This window comes from Chaetodon auriga, chromosome 5 (assembly GCF_051107435.1).
Source record: "Chaetodon auriga isolate fChaAug3 chromosome 5, fChaAug3.hap1, whole genome shotgun sequence".
NCBI lineage: Eukaryota > Metazoa > Chordata > Actinopteri > Chaetodontiformes > Chaetodontidae > Chaetodon > Chaetodon auriga.
In genome coordinates, this window is record NC_135078.1 from 9,276,298 (window position 1) to 9,296,851 (window position 20,554).

General features: G+C 42.7%; 1 protein-coding gene across 2 annotated transcripts in view; it reads left to right on the top strand.

The window, feature by feature from the left end:
* Positions 1-20,554, top strand: part of fras1 (Fraser extracellular matrix complex subunit 1) — a 221,217-nt gene that overhangs the window by 186,784 nt on the left and 13,879 nt on the right. The window contains exons 41-51 of one of the 2 annotated variants that reach the window (XM_076731113.1): positions 2,419-2,609; positions 3,530-3,686; positions 5,636-5,899; positions 6,181-6,369; positions 6,558-6,677; positions 8,687-8,866; positions 13,331-13,455; positions 15,844-15,984; positions 16,246-16,473; positions 17,983-18,096; positions 19,744-19,894. In XM_076731113.1, coding sequence (XP_076587228.1) covers positions 2,419-2,609; positions 3,530-3,686; positions 5,636-5,899; positions 6,181-6,369; positions 6,558-6,677; positions 8,687-8,866; positions 13,331-13,455; positions 15,844-15,984; positions 16,246-16,473; positions 17,983-18,096; positions 19,744-19,894 — 1,860 coding nt within the window. The remainder of the gene's footprint in view (positions 1-2,418; positions 2,610-3,529; positions 3,687-5,635; positions 5,900-6,180; positions 6,370-6,557; positions 6,678-8,686; positions 8,867-13,330; positions 13,456-15,843; positions 15,985-16,245; positions 16,474-17,982; positions 18,097-19,743; positions 19,895-20,554) is intronic. The other variant, XM_076731114.1, reaches the window with a different exon arrangement.

Genomic DNA, 20,554 nt, shown 5'->3' on the forward strand with positions numbered 1-20,554 from the left:
AACTGAGATCCCTCCATTAGCTGATGACGGCTGTGAGATTGGAGCATTTGAAAGCCCTGGAAGAAGTTGATAAGTGGACGTGATGTTAAAAAGCCACTTAGCGGCCTGTTTTACCTTGAACATGCCTCCAAATTCATAAAGTTAAAAGTTACTCTGAGAGATATGTATATTTTTTCTGAAGTTCACAATGTCTAGAATGAAATTTCAGGCTCAAGCCGACTCAGACTTGCTATCCTTGTGTTTCTGCAGCAGAATAAATTCTAGTAAAGACCATTAAATTAACTGTTAGCCGTTTGTTAGCAACGTTTTTAGCTCTAAAAGTTAACCAACAGCAGAAAATTACCACACAGACCTGTTATGCAAAGCAGCATTTTGTTAATAATAGATGCGATGCCATAGTAAAACAAATGAGGCTCTGCCATATTACACGCAAGAAAGAGTTATCTAGAGATGCAATGAAGGATGCGTGGGGTTAGATATTTATATTTTCTGCTCCTGTTGATAAGCAGCTGGCACCAGCCTTCTGTCTCCACGTCCCGTCCGACTGTCCTTGATGGCTGCTGGAGCAGAGGGACAGTCGTTGTTATTCAGCAGAGTCAGTCGGCAGTGTGAGGTGACTGGATCGCTGCTGTCACTGGGGCACAGGGGAGGCCAGCCAGTGTCACTGTCAATATGTTGGCTGGTTTCCTCAACAAAACCAACGTGTAGTGTTGATGTGCAGATGCGCCGAAACACCAAAGGCCTTCACTCACATGTTGATGTTCTGCACTCGCGTGGTTACATTGCAAACGTTGCATTTAAAGATGTGCAGAAAGATACAGAACAAAATACACACCTGCATACAAAGGCTGCATTTATATGCAAAACAGCGTGCACCAAAACATTAACATTCACGTTTGTGAACACAGAAACAGGGACGCACTGAAGACGTTCTCTGATATTATGCATTTTAATTTAAATGGCTGGCAAACAATAATGAACCCCTGGCCCTTCCTCTACTGTCACCCTTTCCATTTGTATCCCCACAACGAGTAAGGCTCTGAAAATAGACAGATTTGTCAGTATGTTGTTTGTTACATGCAACACTTCAGTATGGTAACCCTAACAGCCTTAGGAGCAGCTCGTGACCCCCTCACTGACTGATTTATCTCTTCCATTCAACACAACAATTCACACATTTTGCATCCAATCATACAGACTTCATTGTAGTTATTTTTAATTCCATTGTTTACACTGTGTGTTGACACCAAAATGAAGTTCTTCAGCAAACTGAGATCATTACAAAGTAACCAGAGGTGTTAAATATTATTCACTACAAAGCTTTTCCGTCAAGTATTCCTTTAAAGTTGCCAAAGTTAAAAATTAAAGTCTGAGAAATATTTAAAAGGTGTGAAACAAGTTATTAGATATATTTTTCACTGTGAAATGACAGATTTCTCGGATGAATATTACAAAATGCTCCCTATCTGCTTAACTCGACACATCTGTGCTTCACATCCCTGAAAAACTCATTTCCTGTTGTCTACCCATATGTAGTTTCACGGCTTTCATTAGTCTCGTTCACTCAGAGATAGTCCGACATGTCAGCAGTGTTGCTCTTCTATTTTGGTTCTGAAATCAGCAGATACCATGTTTGAGAACGGAACAAAAAGTGACTCATGTGGTGGCTGCAGGTCATTTCCCATCCTGATTACGATTCTGCGTGGGTTCCTGCTCAGATAAGAGACTCCCTTCCCTCACCGTATAACATCCAGATGATGGAGATGTGATGTGATTTACTGTTGTGCCTGAAACACACACACACACACACACACACACGCATAAATAGACACATCAGCTATTCCCCGCGGAGCCCTGACTCAGCTCACCATGGAGTCATCCATCTTCTGTAACCAAGACACTCACACTTTGTCTCAAACTTCAGAGATTTCAAGGTTGATTTTGCACATTCGCCACAACTCCTTCGATGAAATGAGTGCCAGAATTGGAGGGAACTGTAAAAGTGTCTTGGTGCATCTATCCTGCATCCAAACTGGCAGGCAGTTCAGACTAAAGTGAAATAAAGAGGCTCTTTGGGGGAAAAAGACGCGTTTTGCTGTCATTCCAGCTGTCAGATGTTTTAAGTGACAGCCTGGTAACTGGTCGCCTAAGAGGCTTATGAGTTTTGTGTTGTAGTATAAATGTTGCAGTGTGCAAAGTGCTACTGAAATGTGAAGACACAGCTGGAGCTACAAATGAACGGGTGATTCACAATAAGCACTAACAAAGTGACAGAACTTGTGTAAAACAAGTGCTTTTTAAGAAATTAAAGAAGCATTAAAAAGTAACTAACTAAAATATCTTGCGCTGGAGATCCGTTAAAGAGACAGTAACTTTTCTCAGATTTCTAATCACTGACTCCATCTTCCCGTCCACCAGGAGGCTCAGTTGGTGGCTCGCGGGTCGTCACCCCTGATGTGCCGTTCTCCGTGGAGGACCTGACATCTGATCACATCTTCTACGTCCAGGACGGCCAGCACAAAGCTCAGGCCCAGCAGGACGTCTTCAGCTTCTACATCAGCGATGGACAGAGCCAGACAGAGGCTTTCAACGTTGAAATTGACATCCAGGTAGCTGAAAACTTAACTCAAGTGAACATGTAGCACATATCCAAATTTGTTATTTAAACCTACAGTGTATACTTTGACGTCACCTGTTAACAAATAGGATATGCAGACACATTTTCTGTACACATTTATGCTTTGAACAGGAAGCAAACTCCATGACACCACCCCCAGCACCTTCTTCTGTCCCAATTATGAGTGAAAGTAAGAGCTAAAATGAGAGATTAGGACATGGAGGTCTGCACTCTGGGGAAATGTATTGGCAGTAAAAGTGAAATAAAAGAAAGAAAAGCAAACAAAACACCCGTAAATGTTCTTCTAAAAACAAAACATTTGCTTGCCTGTACTCAGCAGATTAAATTGACTTTATTCTCTATCTAGTTTCTGGCCTTCAAAAGAACTCTTTGGTTAAAAATGACTTGAATTTCAATTGGTTATCATTTTGAACTTATCAGCTTTTCACCCTGAACATCAAAAACACACTGACTGTTACACTGCTCTGAGCTCAAAGCTTGAGCTGTGTGAGTTGGGACAGTGCTGATGAAACGAGATGAGGACTTTCCAGCTGCACGCTCCATCAGTAATTTAAGAATGGGCCGTCTCACATGGCGGCGCTTTGAAACCGCCATCCTTGATCTGCACGTGACTTCATCTTAGACAAATAAACACAGCTCTGTCCTTCAGCCTGAACAAGCTCAGCATCCAGATCTATCACTCACACCTGCTCTAGGTCTTGAGTTGAACTGATGAGGCTGTCATTGTTAAGTGTGTGTGTTTGCATGTGAGCTGTCTGCATACAGTAAGTCCCTGAGCGTCTGTGTGTTTGTGTATGTAGAGGTGACAGTATGGAGTGTGTGTTTAGTAGAGAAAAGAATGAGTGAATGAACGGCGTTAACTTCTGGAGCGGTTTATTTTTCCTCTCTCAGCAGAGCAAAGAGGACAGAGAGCCTGTGGTGTCGGTCAGCAGCATCCACGTGGAGGAAAACTCTGGAGTCGTCATCACCAACTCGTCCCTCAGCGTCCTCGACCAGGACACACCGGAGAACGAGATCCTCTTCACCATCATCAGGAAGCCTTCCTACGGTGAGCGCAGATAACAGCACACACACACACACACCGAGAGGAGATTTCATTGTTTAGCCTCTGTGTCTTTTCAAAAGGTGCATTTATTTCAGTAATGAAGTGTTTTTGTAAAGTATTTACAGCATGTGGTTTATTTCCAACCAGCGACCAAGCACTCATTATGACGTCATGATTACCACTTTTAAAGTCTAATGTCGATGCAGAGCTGCTTCAAAGATTCTCATGTTTATTTACATACATACAGAAACAGGATACACAGCAGGTAAACAGTGGAAAATTATGCCGGCAGATGTGCAGTCTACATACTAGCATATATACACACACACATACATACTCTCATATACAACACGTATACGATCAGATCTTCCTTCTACACACAAACACACACAAACTAATAACCAGCCTTGCAGAGAGTTATGCTGAGGAGTTTCCAGCTTGTTGATAGTAAATTGTTCTGAACGTGATACACACACACACACACACACACACACACACACACACACGAAAACACATTACTCTCACTTCCGACACCCAAACAGTTTAAAACAAGACAAATACACCGGTCGTCTGCTGCAGCGCCACGCTCCTGACTGCAGCCATTCCTCACACACTCGGCGCACATGACTCAACGACAGACACTCAAATCAACTGACCTCCAAACACTCTGTTTTCCTGACGTCCCCTCACCATCCCAAATGGAGTTTTCTCTCTTGCCTCTCCAAGCCCGGTACACTAAAAGAAATTGCCTCACAAAAAAAATCATTTTTACTGGACAAAAATAGATTTTTTTACTCAGCAATATATTACCTTACCTAATTTTAGAAAAGTTTACAGAATTGGGAACTGGGTGAAAAATTCAATTAAGAAAGTGAAGAGCAATAAAAAGCCTGTCAGTACAGTATGAAACTTCTGAATGTTTGGTCTTGATGCTCAAAAAGCAAGTTCAGCTGATGCCCCTCGTGGATTATTGTACCCAAAAATGTTCATTTGGAACTTGCTGTGTATTATTTTCAACCCCCTCCCTCTAATCTGTCTACCCCCCGCCAGACAACTGCTTGGGGACATTCCTCATAACAGCCCCGACCTCCCTCCCCTCCCCTCCCCTCCCCTCCCCAGTCAAAGCACCATAAAGCAGCCGGTGAAACCGAGTGTACCGCCGCCATAAAACCAGCAGCGTGTACAGCTGATGGCACAGAGAGCAGGAGAGGAGTGATTTCATACAGGGCGATGAGTCCCAGGCAGCTCGTCTTTTTAACAGGCTGCCCCCCCTCTGTCCTCACATCTCTCTCTCGCACACACACAGATTTATCAGAGAGCAAAAAAGCGACCCTTTCTAATGTAATAAAGATGTCAGGATGCCGCAATACTTGCACAGACACACGTACAAAGTTACCTCATACAAACTTCAACTATTAGAAGGTGTAAATAAATAAATAGTGGTTAAAACTGCAAGAACATGAACTCGTCAATAAAGGCATCAAATGCATGAAAAATGTAACAAATATTGGACAATGTATGTATTTTATATGAATTCACTAACAGCCTCAAAAAATCTAAAATTGGAGGGACTCTAAAAGAATGCAGAAAGAAAGTCTCTGTGTGTGTGTGTGTGTGTGTGTGTGTGTGTGTGTGTGTGTGTGTGTGTGTGTGTGTGTGTCTCATTATGCTCCACGATTTAGGTTCAAATCCCATTAAAACCTGGGCTTTGATTTAAGGACCGGTGTAATTTAGTGGAATCTAAAGAGTCTCATTAGTTTCGACAAAGACCCTCTGTGTCTTTCATGTCCTGCATGAAGAACTCAAACGTCCTCCAATTGACTGGGATTATCACAGTACTTAACCAGATGCAGTATGAGCTGCTGCTGTATTCAGCCATAGTTAGCATGTGCACACATACACACCTATACCCGCTTCAGAATCAGAGGTTCATTAATCCCTCACTCCCTCAGGCAAACTCCGCAGACGGCAGTTCTACTCTCAGCCGCTGGAAAACGGCCGGATCCTCACGCAGGGCTCTACGTTCACCTACCAGGACGTCCTGGACCAGCTACTGGTCTACACGCCCGAAACCGTCAGCGGGGGTGCTGATGAAATGGGTTTCACCCTCACGGATGGCATCTACACGCACACGGGCCGCTTGGAGTTCACCATGGACGTCAGGAGGAGCGAGGGACCCCGAATGACCGTCAACAGAGGCCTGCAGCTCCCGGCAGGTGAGAGGGGAGGGGAGGGGAGGGAGGAGGGTCATGTCAGGACTTTCTTAAATGAGGGAGAGGGGAGATGAATGGTCAATCTGTCATGTTTTGTGTTAACACAGGGTCTCAACAGATTCTTTGAAAGTGTGTGAAAAGTCTTAAATTAAGGCCTTGAATATGTTTTGAATCCATAAAAGCAACCTCTCACTGGCTCAGAGTGGGTGTAAGCAGCTAATGTAAGGCTGCATTTGCTTTTCCACTTATCAGATAAAGACACTAAGTGCTCTGAACTATTTCAGGATCTTCATCTAAGATCACAGAGCAGAATCTGAAAGGTACAGACATCGACTCAGACAGCCTGAAGCTCAGATACGTGCTGACCAAAGACCCTCCGGCGGGCAAACTCCAGCTCAGCAAGAGCGGACGTGTGGAGAAGATTTCAGTGAAAGGTCCCGCTCAGAGCTTCACCCAGGACGACGTCAACAAAGGTTGGTTGTCTTCTGTGCTGCTTCCACGAAGTGAACTCCTCCGTACTTTGCTTACAATAATGTCTGTAGTTAAATATGATAATGACCGACTGACGTTTAAATGCTTTCATTTTCCCAGCAGTTAATGTTATGCACGGAGCTGAAACACCACATTAAGTTAACACCGAGTGCTCGGCCCTTTCTTGCAGGCCTGCTGCAGTACAGCCATGAGAAAGGGGAGAAGGGGGGGAGCCTGTCTTTCAAGTTCAACCTGGTCGATCCAGAGGGCAACAAACTGATCGATCAGTCCTTCTTCATCAGCGTGCTCGGTAGGGTTTCCTCCGTCCTCTGTTACCTGCAGTGCTAAAATAAAGCCTGAAGTGTTTCTTCATTCGGTGGGGAGAAGGCAATTACTACAGATTTATCCCTTTGTCCCGCGTGCTTACTGATGTGCCGCTGCACCATGGGCACGTCCTGAATACAAATTGTGTGGAGCCAACCTTCCATACAAGCCTCTGTTGTTACATTCTCTAAATCACACAAACATATAATGGTGATATCTGCCCCACTTTAGCTTGTTCATTTTCACTTTGAAAAGCTAATTTCTTTGAAGTAAAAGGTGTTTAAAGGTGTGTTCAGGTACGTTCACCCTCAGTCTCCAAAGTATCAAGATAAGACATTTATAGGCAGAGAGCATGGAAACCTTTCACCTGATGCAGAAAGGGAGTAAAGGTTTAATATGCTGTACATATTGTACTGCTGAAATGAGCTGAAATGAGCAGCTCTGGCTGTTTTAATACTTGACCCGTAGTTTAAGTTATGTATCCATTAAAAATTCAAACATTTGTTTCGAGCTTATTCATATTCAGGATTTATTTGCCTTCCTTCAAACCTGAATAACTGTTTGCCTTTTTTCTGTTGGTCAGGAAAAATAAGCAAAGGTTATTGGTTTGTGCAATTTATAATGTGCATTTCTGACACTGTAAATAGTATCAGCACAATTATTTACTGCCTAAGGGGAAAATTTAACTTCTGGTTTTAATTTTTGCCTTAATATTTACAATTAAAATGCCTCACTTTGAAGTAGAGGTCTTCAGGGGTCCTCTCGGTTCCAGGGACATTCAGTCTAATCTGAACTCTTGCTTTGCTGCGGGTCTCGGGTTTGTGTGCCTACAAGTCTAAACTCAGAGTGCTTCCAAGCAGACTTGCTGTGAGCTCTGATCTGCTGGTGCGTTTTCATCATCACAGGTTGTTTGAGTCAGACGGAGAGCTGTGATCTGGATTCTTAGTGACTCCTCATGCTGCATCATGCAGAGTCCTTTGGGGTCAACCACATTTTGGATCAGGTCTAATTATCCTCTGATGTGATACAGGGAGGGTGTCTGTTTGGATATTTGATGGAATTCATGCACAATGGTTTTGGGTTGGTTTTGTTTTGTTTTGGATTGTCTCCAAAACTTAATACCAGTGAAGATCTCAAATTGAAGAATTGCATCTTAATTTGAGATAAATATATAAACACTTGTAAAATATGTGCATATTTTGAGAAAATGTCAAGTTCATGCAAATGTAGTTCACTGTATCCTAAAAGTTTAGTGTCTCTGTCAGCTCGGTGGTTTCTTGTCGCCTGTGACAGCTGAAAACACACCAAAACTTTATTTTTCCCCTCACTTCTTTCTGGGGACTCAGCCAAACTGTTGCAGTGGTTCAGCAGTTAGGATTCAGACTTCATTACATGCTGCTGGAGACTGAAGGATTGTCTGTCCCTCACAGCTGAACAGCATCCAGAATCTCTCATATCTTTCCCAGGTCACTTTATATCCTGTTCTGTATTATTCCCGCTCTTTTTTCTCTCCTCTGCTCTCTCAGATGTGACTAAAGCAAAGCTCTCTGTTCATATCTCTTCCTACCACACTGCCCTCTGATTACTTCCCTGCCCTCCTCTCAATCTTTCCTAATCCGTTTGTCCAAATCTCTCACACTTATATCACTCTTTGACAACTCTTGATCTGCCACACTCCCTCCTTTGCCATCACCCAGCTTAATCTTTACTGGTTTTGTCCTTGGAGTTGTACCATTTCTCCCATTTCTCCAGTTACTAATATATCCTTCTGTTCCTCTTATCTTCTCTCCTTCCCCTCTTGCTCTCAAAATCAGTCTCAGCTTCTTTCTCCTCCACTGCTTCAGTCCGTCTTTTTCATTTTTTTCAGGATGAGAAGTTGACTTAATATTTTTATCTCACTTTGGATGAGTTGTTTTCATAAACTCAGGAAATGCCACTTCTTTTTTTCTTGTTCCTTTCTTCTTCTGTGACTGACCTTCTTCTTCTCTCCTCCAGAGGACCGCCTTCCTCCGTCTGTGGTGGTCAACAAAGGCCTGGTGCTGGATGAAAACTCGATGAAGAAGCTGACCACGCTTCAGCTGTCTGCCAGCGACCAGGACAGCGAGCCGGGCGAGCTCATCTACCGCATCACCAAACAGGCGAGCCTGGGTCACCTGGAGCACAGCGCCAGCCCAGGTAGCCACACCACAACAACATCTCAGGTTTTGGAACTAAAAGTTACTCATTTATTGGATCTGTGAACGCTATGCTGGAGCATATTACTATGACTTGTTGCAACAGGTGACAAATCAATGTGTAATGTGTGTAGAATTTGTTTAATTTCTAACTTCAGCACCCCCTACTGGTAACATCGCAACAGACACTACAGCAGACAGCAGTGTTGACCTCGAGGTGTCAGAGCTGGGATTTTCTCAAAGACTGACTGAGTTCATTATAACTCTTGACAAAAATAATCTCAGGATCAATCCATAATGTTTTCACCGACATGGACAAGAAGTCCCAGAGAAAAATGGAAATTTGTACATCTCTAGCTGAATATGATGTGATGTGATCGAAAACCACCAGAAGATGGATCAACTGGACTTTCAGGTGTGAATGTTTTGTCAGCACTTAATTGAATTCCAGCTACACTAAATCTACACATTGAACAATGATATAAAAAGAGCTAAAAACCAAATAAAACCAGACAGTGGTAACACTGATAACATCCCCTCCGTTAAATTACATTTATACTGGCAGCGAGTATTTCAACTGACCGTCACACCTTTAATGCTTATCAACAACTCTCTCACTCTCTCGGCAGCTCAAGGACATTATTATGTACCAAAGGAAAGACTAAATAGTTTAGTGTACTTTATATTGAGTCAATCTCTTATGAGAAACCCTAAAGAACATTTAAAGAAAATAAAAAGATCATTTTCGGCTCTGGAGGTGAGTCAGGAGACGAGTTTATAGAATACTAAAATGAAGGTTATTTACCAGGCTTTCACAAAATAAATGCAGACCATGTAAACAGGAGATGCACGCGTTTGGGGGGAGAGGGAATGTGGAAGCAGAAAAATATTCATTCACCCATTGATGAGTCTAATTAATTTGCCACAGACTCATTTACCATGAATCCGTGTACATAAGGCCCATTGTGTGTGAGATAATTAACTGAACACACAGGCGCACACGTGCACACAAAGAGGCAAGTGTATTGATGACCTTGCTCTAGTTCCTCTCTCGTTTATCACTACAAAATACACAGCCTTTTACTCTCTGCCTTTCCTTTTGGCACACACACACACACACACACATTAATGTTAAATGACTTTAGCCTTAAATGAATTTATAGTGCATGCTCACTGTAGTCCCAAACTCTTGAAATACAACACCCTCATAAAAGCAGCACCTCCTCCTCAGCACAATCAAAACCACTGTTTTTATTTCCCCTGGGAAATAAAACATCTTCTCTTACATTATGTCACCTTAAATTGTTTCAGTGCAAAAGCAAAATGAAAAAAAAAAAGGACATTGATGCATCTTCCAACCACAAAGAGGTGATTATTTGCTTCCGTGCTATTGAACAATTCTGCCCCAGCTGAATGGATTCCCCACATCGCTGAACGCTCTTGCAGCATGCTGATTAGCTGGATGTTAACACTGCTCTCTGATCTTCGAGCATCAGTTCACCTCAGAGTCACAGCAGCTCTGGATAATTACCGCTAGCCATTCAGCCAGTCTGTCATTTCATGCTAACACGCACAGCTAGCTCTCTGCTCCTTTGGGATACCTTGTCAGCCTACTAGGAATGTCAAGGTAACAACACAGAGAGATGAAGTCCCTCTTTCAGTGCCCACTTTCAAAGCCCAAGTCTTCAAACGGCTTATTAACTGGCTGAGGTTATGACACCCCTCTAAGATGGAGCTTTTGTCAAAAGGCACCTGTGGCACAAATCAATGAAGACTGTAACCCTGCGTCACCTCAAATTCTTCTAATGTTCGCTGCAACTTCTTTTGGAGTTTCACGGTGTGAGTGTGTATCTCTGACATTCACAAGAGTGCAACAGAGTCCAGAGCACTTGATGTTTATGCCAAGAAATAGATGCTGCTCGTTCGCTCCTGAAGTGTTGCTTTTCATGAATTTCCTCATGAAAAGCAACATTTCAGTAGTAGTGCAGCTGTTCAGTGGTGGCATTTTTCCGCCCTGGCGCTCCTAAGAGCGCGATGTACCATTGCTTTCAATTTCAGAAGGAAGTATAAACAATAAGTCCGAGGCCACTAGTCTGATTTACTGATCCGAGAGGCTTCATTAGTCCTGCTGGCTGTCGAGCCACAGGCATTTGAACAGCTCGCGGCTGTTCACACATGTGAGATTCGCTGAAACCCACAGAGGTTTCGATAGATTACAAAGAGTCAGTTCTTACCAGTGGTGCTCTGTGGCGATTATTATGTCCCAAAGCCATACCCCATATACTCATTATGGATACAATTTATACCATGCTATACAATATATGATATATAATGCTTTATAGTGTACTTTTTTGCAGGTTGTACACAGAAATAAATACATATTACCATCTAATACTAAGAGGAAATTATGCAATATGTGGGCCATCATACGTCAAACCAACTGCAACTTTGCTGCCAATTAAATCACAAGAAAAAGATCTTCTTTGAGTAAAAATGTTTGAACACGACATACCTCAAACACGCTTAGGATTAGTGTACAGTATGGAACAGAGACACAGCTGCTGAAAGCAATTTGAGCACCATCGCCTTCGATTCACTCACTGGAATGATCTGCCTGAGCTTCCAGTCAACTATCAATCTCTTGGTCAAAAACAATGCATAATAAAAGCTTAAGCTGACAGCACATCAGCAGTGGTGAGCCTGCTGTGTGACTGTTGAGACATTTTGTTTTGAAGACGGCGATAATGCCCAACCAAGTGGTGAGTGCAGCTACCAGTGACCATGTTTTGGCAGATTTATGCAAAGCGAGGCTTCAGAGCTTTCCAAGTCAAGGCAGAAATCAACCATTCTGCAAAGAAGATTGTGTTTCTTTTTCCACCGACCAAGCAGTATTAATCACACTTGTGATTGCATGCTTCGGAAAACATGTGCACTAGCTTCAACAATAACAGCAATGATTTCAAATAATGATGTTAAATTGTCTAACCCCACAGACCCCAAAGCTTTTCCCTAATCTTTTTTCTGGTGCGTTTTGAGTAAATAACTCTTAAAGCCTTTTTATCTTGTGAAACTGTGCTCATATCCTAGAATTAAATCAGATTTGCACACGTAACAGTCTGCCCAGCATTCAGCCTGTGTTTAAACCTCTGGAAAACAAAAACTTGCTATTTCCTGCTATTCCCTGTCAAGACAAATAGAAGGAAGAGGAAGAAAACACATTTCCGTTTAATACAGTGCTGTAAATAAGCAGGTATTTTCATCACTGACTGAGACTGGTGCCTCTGTCTCCCTGTGTGCCTGTCCTGATTATGATGATGTATAAACTTCCAGCCGGGGAATAGATGACACAAACTGGAAGCACAGACTTCATGTGTTTCACTGTCAAAGATAGACATGAAGAAGATGTTGCAAAGCCTCCATTTCCATTTTCTTAAGGCCCTGGATGACATGTTGAATTGAGTTATTGCGCTAACTGTATAATATTTGACACGTTTCATTGGGAGTTTTTTTCAATGTTTACTTTTATTTTGGGAAATTCCTCCCATCTGCGCAAGGAAATAGCTTTTCAGCCAGCCCTGTCTGCCACCTTCACATGAAAGTCACCAGCAGCACGAGAGGTCATCTATAGATCACTGAACATCCCCTCATACAATGTCAGGCCCATAAAAAACAGTAACTGCCTGTTAGCTTTGAGTTATAGGACTCACATGCTTTCATCTCAAGGCTCAAAAGCCTGTCTGCACCCATCGAGTATTCATTTAGTGATTTATATTGTACATTTTTTTATTTGTTAAACTGTCTGCTGTGAAAATGAAAAGTTAAACAATGAAATAATGGGGATTGAAATATGAGAAAATTTCAATCAGATACAGAACTCCGATGATGCCAGGATATGTTTCTAGGTTCTTCTTTTAGACAAATGCCTTCAGTTTCACGTCGTGTTTGATCGTTGCCATCAGACCTCATTACGTTTTAATCTGTGGAGGAGTCAGCGAGTGAAGCTGAGCTGGATCCTCGTTAAATAGGTTTAGTTTTAGTTTAGTTTATTTACTCATTAAAATGATGAAAGCCAAAAACAAAAAGAGAAGAGGAACACAGCGTGTGCTCTGAGATAAATGGTAAGGGGCGCTTATAAAACCGCATAATGCCAAAATAGAAAGGATTAAAAAAAAGAAAACAACCTGCGATGACCAACAGACCAAGAAGATTCAAGCAGAAGACAACTGACACTGAAATTCAATACAGAAAAGATTAGTAGAGAAACAGCAAAATACATAAATAACAAGTACCATGAAGTCGAGTGTGGCAGCATGTGTTGAAAGAGAAGCAGCCTCAGTGTGTGTCTGTGTGTATCTTATGTGTCGGGATGTATCTCTGAATGTATGGTGGTCAAAGAAAGAGGGAGTAAATTAGTTCATGTTGATTCTTCCAACTCAGCTGATGACTGTTCTTCTTCCCTCATCAGGCACCAGAATCAGCACGTTCACCCAAGCTGACCTGGCATCCCGCAGCATCCAGTACGTCCACACCAGCGAAGAAGAGAAGCATGCCGACCAGTTCTCCTTCACCGTATCGGACGGGACAAATGAGGTGAATGAGGGGGGTCGATTCTAAAGAATAGCACGGGCTTTGAGCACCCATTAGGGGTGAGTGGGTTCAATTTGGTCCAACAATGTAGGAGATGCCTTGAAGAACGTTTTCATGATATTTGGCGGTAAATGGTGACAAATGAAGGAGCTTCAGGTACTGTGGGGACACAGGGTGTTGGCATGGCATAACCAACCATGTTGGCTTGTGACCACCCAACACAGGTTATGGCCATCGAGGTTTCCGTGGGACTCAGCAGGTTAGATGTAAGTTAAATTTAAATGCACGCTTCATGAGAAGAATTTCTAGAGACCTGAAGAAGTATTCAGCATTTCACAATAAAAAAAAAGGAAAGAAATTGAGGACAGTGTCTGCCCTGACATTCGTCTGACGAACTGAACTTAAATCTTACATTCAATTTTCTGAATTCAGTTACTTCAATTCAGTCACAGCCAAATCGTTTTTTCAGTGCCACAGCGATGTCTGAACTCGTGTTAGATCACATATGAGCTCCACGTTGGGACAGACTGATTTTAAATTTGTGACAAAGAGAGCACCAGTAGAGTTGAGATATGTGAATCATTATCAGAGCTTTGGGATCGTTGGTGAGCTACAACAGAACTAAAGAACACACTGCAGCTCTTTTGTCTTTCTGAGCCTCGTGAGTCATCGCCAGGAGCCAAGTTAAGTGTCCACAGAATGATCAGCTTAGCGGAGACATTCCCCATCACACACCATAATCAAAAGTTTGGCATAAGACAATTCTGTTTGAGGAGGCAGACGTGCATGTACGTGATTCGTGCTTGAGCACTTTTCAGCAGTAACACACCCCGTCTGGCGCGCCCGTGTCTCTCCGTTCTCAGGATAATGAATTAAAGTCGGGCAGTGTTCGTCCTCCGCATGAAAAGCCCTTCACACTGCTTTGTCGTTGACTTTCTTGTTTCACAGGAAACTTTTTAGCCTGAAATATCTCAGCCACAATCCTTCATTAAAAGGGTCAGCAAAAGTTTCTTGACCCATAGGACAGTAATTACCTTTCAATGTAAGCCATAAAGGACTTTATGAAAAGTAAATATATAAATAAATATAGATCAGATCTTTTAGTGTGGAGGAAGTGGCTCTCAAGCCCTTTCAGTCCCCCTTCCCCTTCACTCATCCCCTGTTCTCCTCATGCATAAATCTGCCTTGCTAATCCAGACTAATGAGGACCGCAAGGACTTGAGTAAACATGTGAAAAAAGGTCATTTGGCCTTCACGCCTGGCTGATTGCAGTGTGTGGAGGCTTTTGTTGCCACTGTAGTGGTTAGTGTTCGTGAAGTGGTTTGGTGCTTTTTCTTTTGTTAAGTCTCCTCTCTCCAGTTGGGAGGCCTCGTCAGTTTTCTGTTAGAAAGGCACTGCATATTAATATCAAGTATTTTGCATTAGAGTTTTTAAAGTTTGCTCTGTTTTAAAGAGATGCTGAAGCAGAATATTTTAGTCTGTGTGTGATGAGAAGGGATTGCTCAAGGGCATACCAGTGCACAGTTTCTGCTCTAACTGCACTTTGTGCTATTTGGGTTATGTCATCTGGATTTTACAGATGTGTTGTTCCACCTGAGCATACAGCACAGAAAGTGACTGCATATAGTTTTCTCACTTGGCTGAAACGTATACAGATAGTGGAAACCATGACCATCATCGTTGCTTTCAGAGCAATACATTAACATTACATATCGCTGCTGAACTGTGAAAACCACCAATCTCCAAAACGTTATCACAAGCTATGAAAAACAACCATTTGCAGCTTTGTGACAGTACATTTTTCTGGATAATCCAATGGGCTTCAAGGGTAGAATGTGCCAAGGATGTGCACATTTTTCCAAATCTGTCTTAAAATAATACACACATGCCCATATGTATATTGAAAGAGTTATTTGTCACTGTAATCCTTCCTCCTCCGTATCGGCCGTGAAGAAATCCCGTCCTAAACCGATTCCACTGTAAGTGATGGGGGAGAAAATCCACAGTTTTCCTTCTGTGCAAAAATGCAAGTTAATACGAGGCTTCACAGTGTGAATATAATCACTGTGTATCCAAAGGTGCCAAAATCACTCTTTTCAGAACAATATTCACTCTTTATAGATGGTGCATTTGGGTATGTCAGTATTGTTTGAAAACATGTGAACCTATTTAAGAAGTAGGAGTCAACCTGTAAAGTAACACCAAATCCTTAAGTTTGTATGGAAATTTCCAGATGACTAAAGTTGCCCGTGACAAATGTGGCCTTAAACTGAAGTCTTTGATGCACAAGTAATATGTTTTAGTTAATAAAATGAACAGTGTTTTCTCAAAGAGAGGTGCACATCTAGGTTTGCTTCAGCATGGATTCATACCGTCCTGTGTTGCTTCCAGGTTGCCCAGACGTTCTACATAACCATCAAGCCGGTGGACGACTCCCTGCCTCTGCTCCAGGTTCCTGGCATGAGGGTCCAGGAAGGAGTGAGGAAGACCATCACCGAATTTGAGCTGAAAGCCACTGATGCAGACACTGAGGTAGGACACAAGCCTCTGTTGTCTAGAAAGCCAGCTGTTCTCTGCAGCTTTATTTTCTCTGGCAGCAACGTCATAAAGACTTTTTCCTGACGCTTAAAGGAAAAATCCACTCTCTGAGACTCTTACACTGATAATCCCATCAATCTGCCGTCTTCACTGCACTCCTTCCTCTGAACAGTCCGGTCTACAGCTGCAATAAGAGCTTTCATAATTTCACACATTCCCTCCATTTTTCCCACTAAAACACACCTTTTCTTCCAGGCGGAGTCCATTATCTTCACCGTCGTCCAGGCTCCTCGTCATGGCACCATCGAGCGCACGAGCAACGGCCAACACTACAGGCAGACCAGCAGCTTCAGCATGGACGACATCTACCAGAACCGCATCAGCTACAACCACGACGGCTCCAACTCGCTCAAGGACCGCTTCACCTTCACTGTGGCAGATGGCACCAACCTGCTCTTCATGGTCGAAGAGGGCGGCAAGGAGGTAGCAGCGTGTGTGTGTGTGTGTGTGTGTGTGTGTGTATAGTGTGTGTGTGCATTGACATTTTTACCACAACAGGAAGGCTGAATTTGCACTTTGATTGTGTGTTGGTGTGTGTGTGTGTGTGTGTGTGTGTGTATGAGGCAGCTTCCTGACATTTTTATTACAGCTGGATGATTGAATTAGCAGAGTTAGGGCACGGGTGGGTGCATGTCTATGTGTGTGTGTGTGTGCATGCATGGCTCTGTATGTGTGTGTATGCGCTGACCTTTTTATGACGGGAGGGGTGAATCAGCAGTTTGTGTGCTCTCATACTTCCATCTTTATGAGGACCTTGACGCTTTTGTGAAGTGAGGTCATGTTTGCAGAGTGAAACAATTTTTAGAAAGTGTGGACATCTTTGGAAAGTGAAGACATGTTTGGAAAATGAGGACATGTTTTTGTGATAGTGTGGACATTTCTAGAAAATAAGGGAAGGAAGGACATTGTGAAAAGTGAGGGCGAGCTTTGAAGGTGAGGGCATTTTTGGAAGGTGAAGGACAGTAGTTTTAACCTCAGGGATGATTTAATTTGAGTGATTTTCAGAGGCCTGTGGGTTAGGGTTAGGGTTAGGGTTAGGGTTAGGGGTTTCCTTTAGTAAAACTAAAAGAAAATCAAATTATGCAGAAGTGTCTGAAACAGTTTTGTGTAGCAGAATGTTTGTAATTTCTTTCTTCCTGTCTACCAGTGGTTAGTTTTCACGGCTACACCAGAAACCATTGGTTAAGTATACATTAAATGAGGGTCCTCACAAGCTTATAGATGTTCAAACATCTGCATGCGTGTGTGTTGTTAATGTCAGCTTTATGGTTGTAGTTATGAGCGAGCCTCAGGGTGAATTGACTCCTCCGCCTGTCAATTTAGCCGTCCCTCTCAGCCGCCCTCCACCACCTGTCACTACAAATAGTCCACATGATTAAACTGAATGACAGTAGGCAGGTATTGATATCCCTTAATTACACACTAACACACACACACAAAAACACACACTTCTTAGGTTTGTGTTTATTATCTGTCGATCGCCTGGGGACTCAGTGGTCACGTGCTCTGCTGCTCAGAAGGCGGTTTGTGGCCTTAACACTGCCAGTGTTTGAGGTGCATTTCTTCCCACTAGAGCTGTCGTGTTATTAAATAATGTATGAGCTCCTATAACATCCTCTGGATGAATGCATCCTTCAAATGGCACGTGTCAAAGTTGGCATGAACAGCGTCTGTGTGATGACAGGCTGCTCTCTCTGTATTCCCTCTTGCACCGCAGACACAAAGCAGTAACTGCAGTAAACTGGGATATTTCAAGTGAAAACTGTTGAGAGTCAAGTCTATATATTACCACCAGGAGTAGTAAGAACAAGTTTAAAGACAAGGCTGGGAATAAAACGGCTTGAGCAATTAAATCGTCTTTTTTGTGACTGTCCATAACATTCCTCTAAAGAGCGTCTTCAAAAGTGTATTTTTAACTCTTTGGTTTTCCAGATAGTGACAGCGGCTCCACAGAAGTTCAAGATCGACATTCTGCCGGTTGATGATGGGACACCGCGCATCGTCACCAACCTGGGACTGCAGTGGCTGGAGTACATGGAGAACAAGGTATTAGTCTTCCTCTTGTAGAATGTCTGCAAACATAGTGTATTGTTTTTGCTTTTCCATGGCGATGTTTAATCAAATAAGATGAGATAATCCTGTATTAAACACCCAGAGGGGAAATTCGGATGTTAATTAGTAGCTGTGAAAGGAGTAATGGACCCATTAATGGACATTTTTTTTCCGATTTATTACCCTTTCAAATCACTAAGTTAAGTTGCATTGCATTGCAAATAACAGGACTTCTGTCCTGCCCATTGGTCTCAAATAGGACACTGTGGTTTCAGTGGACACGTTACAGACCAAAGACTTTGAATGTAGCGGAGGCTGGGTTGTTGCAGAGTGGTCTGCATGCTCAGCAAACTCCCCATGAGTAAATACCATTTTCAAGAATGACTTGATTGTGCACACACAGCTCTGTGTCCTCTCCAGCTGATTGTATCACAGCGACGCCTTGAATGTGTCTTCTTGACTGACAGAAGTGCAAAGAGAAACTCAATTGCTGTTTGCTCACAATGTGTAATTAACTTGCTCCCCCTGCTGGTTTAAACACCTCAACACAGCGGACCCACGAGTTTCTCCAGCGGACATGGACATATGGTGTCTTGGTTCACTCATCCTGAGTCTGTGTTTGCACCACAAGTAATTAAGTCTGGGATGTTTTATCGCTGAGAAAAATGAACACACAATGCATCTGCTCTGAACAGCTGACAAGAAAGTGAAGTTACAATTCCTCAGTAAAACGTCTTTTCCAGAGTCGCCCAGTTAGCTCATCTGGTAGAGCGGCTGTGTGTGTGTGTGTGTGTGTGTGTGTGTGTTTTGATATAATCCTTTCCAGTGGAAATGGGCCTGTTTAGCTGCAGCTTGAACTGAGTATCTTTTCTGTAAGACATTGCAATATGCATTGGTCTTCTTCTTTCATGTTCTTGCCCTTATGGGATAGATGGGGAAAAAAATCTGTGTTTGCCTCTGGCAGTTTTAAAAACTTAATGTGGGCTTGGATCCCTATAAATTATACATTTTTAGGAGTAAATGGTTTGAACATGCAGGAACTGTAGTATATACATTTTCAGTTTTGAAAAATGACCCAAGAGACCCAACAAATGTGCATTAAAAATGAAATATTAAGGTTCATGGATCTACCACGATAAAAATCAACAAACACTCATTTGAATTATTCGTTTTCAGAAGGACAGGCAGCAGCAGTAATGTCTTTCTCTACGGTTAAATAAAGTGCTCCAGATGGTTTTAACTATAGCAAACTCCAGGACACTCGTATGAAGATGACAACAAAAGATCAATCTCTCGGAGCAACTGTCACCGACCCTCTACTTCTCTATTTCCTTTCGAGTACTAAAAATAACAGCAGAAGTCTAATCTGCATTAAGTTTATGGAACCACTACATTAGCGAGGAAGGCAGCACAGAGACTTCCTTTGCTTTAATGTATCCAGATCATTGCAGCAGTTTGAGAGAGAGCAGAGGCGAGAGACGCAATCATTATCATCAGCATTTTGAGAGGGGGAAATGCCTTGCTAAAGTGTTTGCCTTCAGACTGTAGATGATATCTGCAGTGCAAGATTCATCATGGTTAGTCATGATGTGGCTACAGCACAGGTGCAACACAGTCATTTCTGTTTCAAATGTCCATCAGGCCACCAACCTGATCACCAAGAAGGAGCTGCTGACCATGGACCCAGACACAGATGATGGGCAGCTGGTCTATGAAATCACCACAGCGCCAAAGCATGGCTTCCTGGAGAGCAAGCTGAAACCTGGCAACCCCATCACCACCTTCACACAAGGTACGCAGGTTCCATGTCACAAAAAAGCTGTGTGCTACTGCATTTACATCAGCTATTTTTAGTATGTGTTACTAAGGGGAGGAGGGTTTGCCACCGTTTTGGAAGGGTCTTCCTGTTAGTGTCATTACAGCTTTTTTAATAAAACTTGTTTATACAGATCGAGTGGGTGGCTTTGGTTTCCTTAAAATGAAGCCATGTCTGTTTGTGACCTCTCCTCACAAATTCTGTTTTCTTCTAAGATGATTTAATTTGGAGGATTTCTCAATGTCTGCACAGGGAAAAGTGTTTTTTGTTTAAAAAGAGGAAAGCAAACATTCAGTTTTCTAATCCCTTCAGTCATTTTATGATTTCGTTTGAAGGAGGATGATAACTAAACAGCCACATGACACGATGAGGTTTTGAATTGGGACTCTGCGTTTTAAATGTCTTCCCAGTGAGAAGGGTTGACGGGTCAAGGACGGGACAATCCGTCTTTTCTCCACTGATAGTTTTGCTGAAAGGCAACTCTCCAGCCGTGGGAGTGCTTTTCTTCCAGTTTGCCCTTGCCCACGTTTTCGCAGCCAATCTGTTTGAATGTTCCCATCATGTGTCTGCTTATCTTCACCTCTAGGTTGCAGCCAGGGATCAATGTCACTGTGTTTTTGTGAAATGTTGATCCTT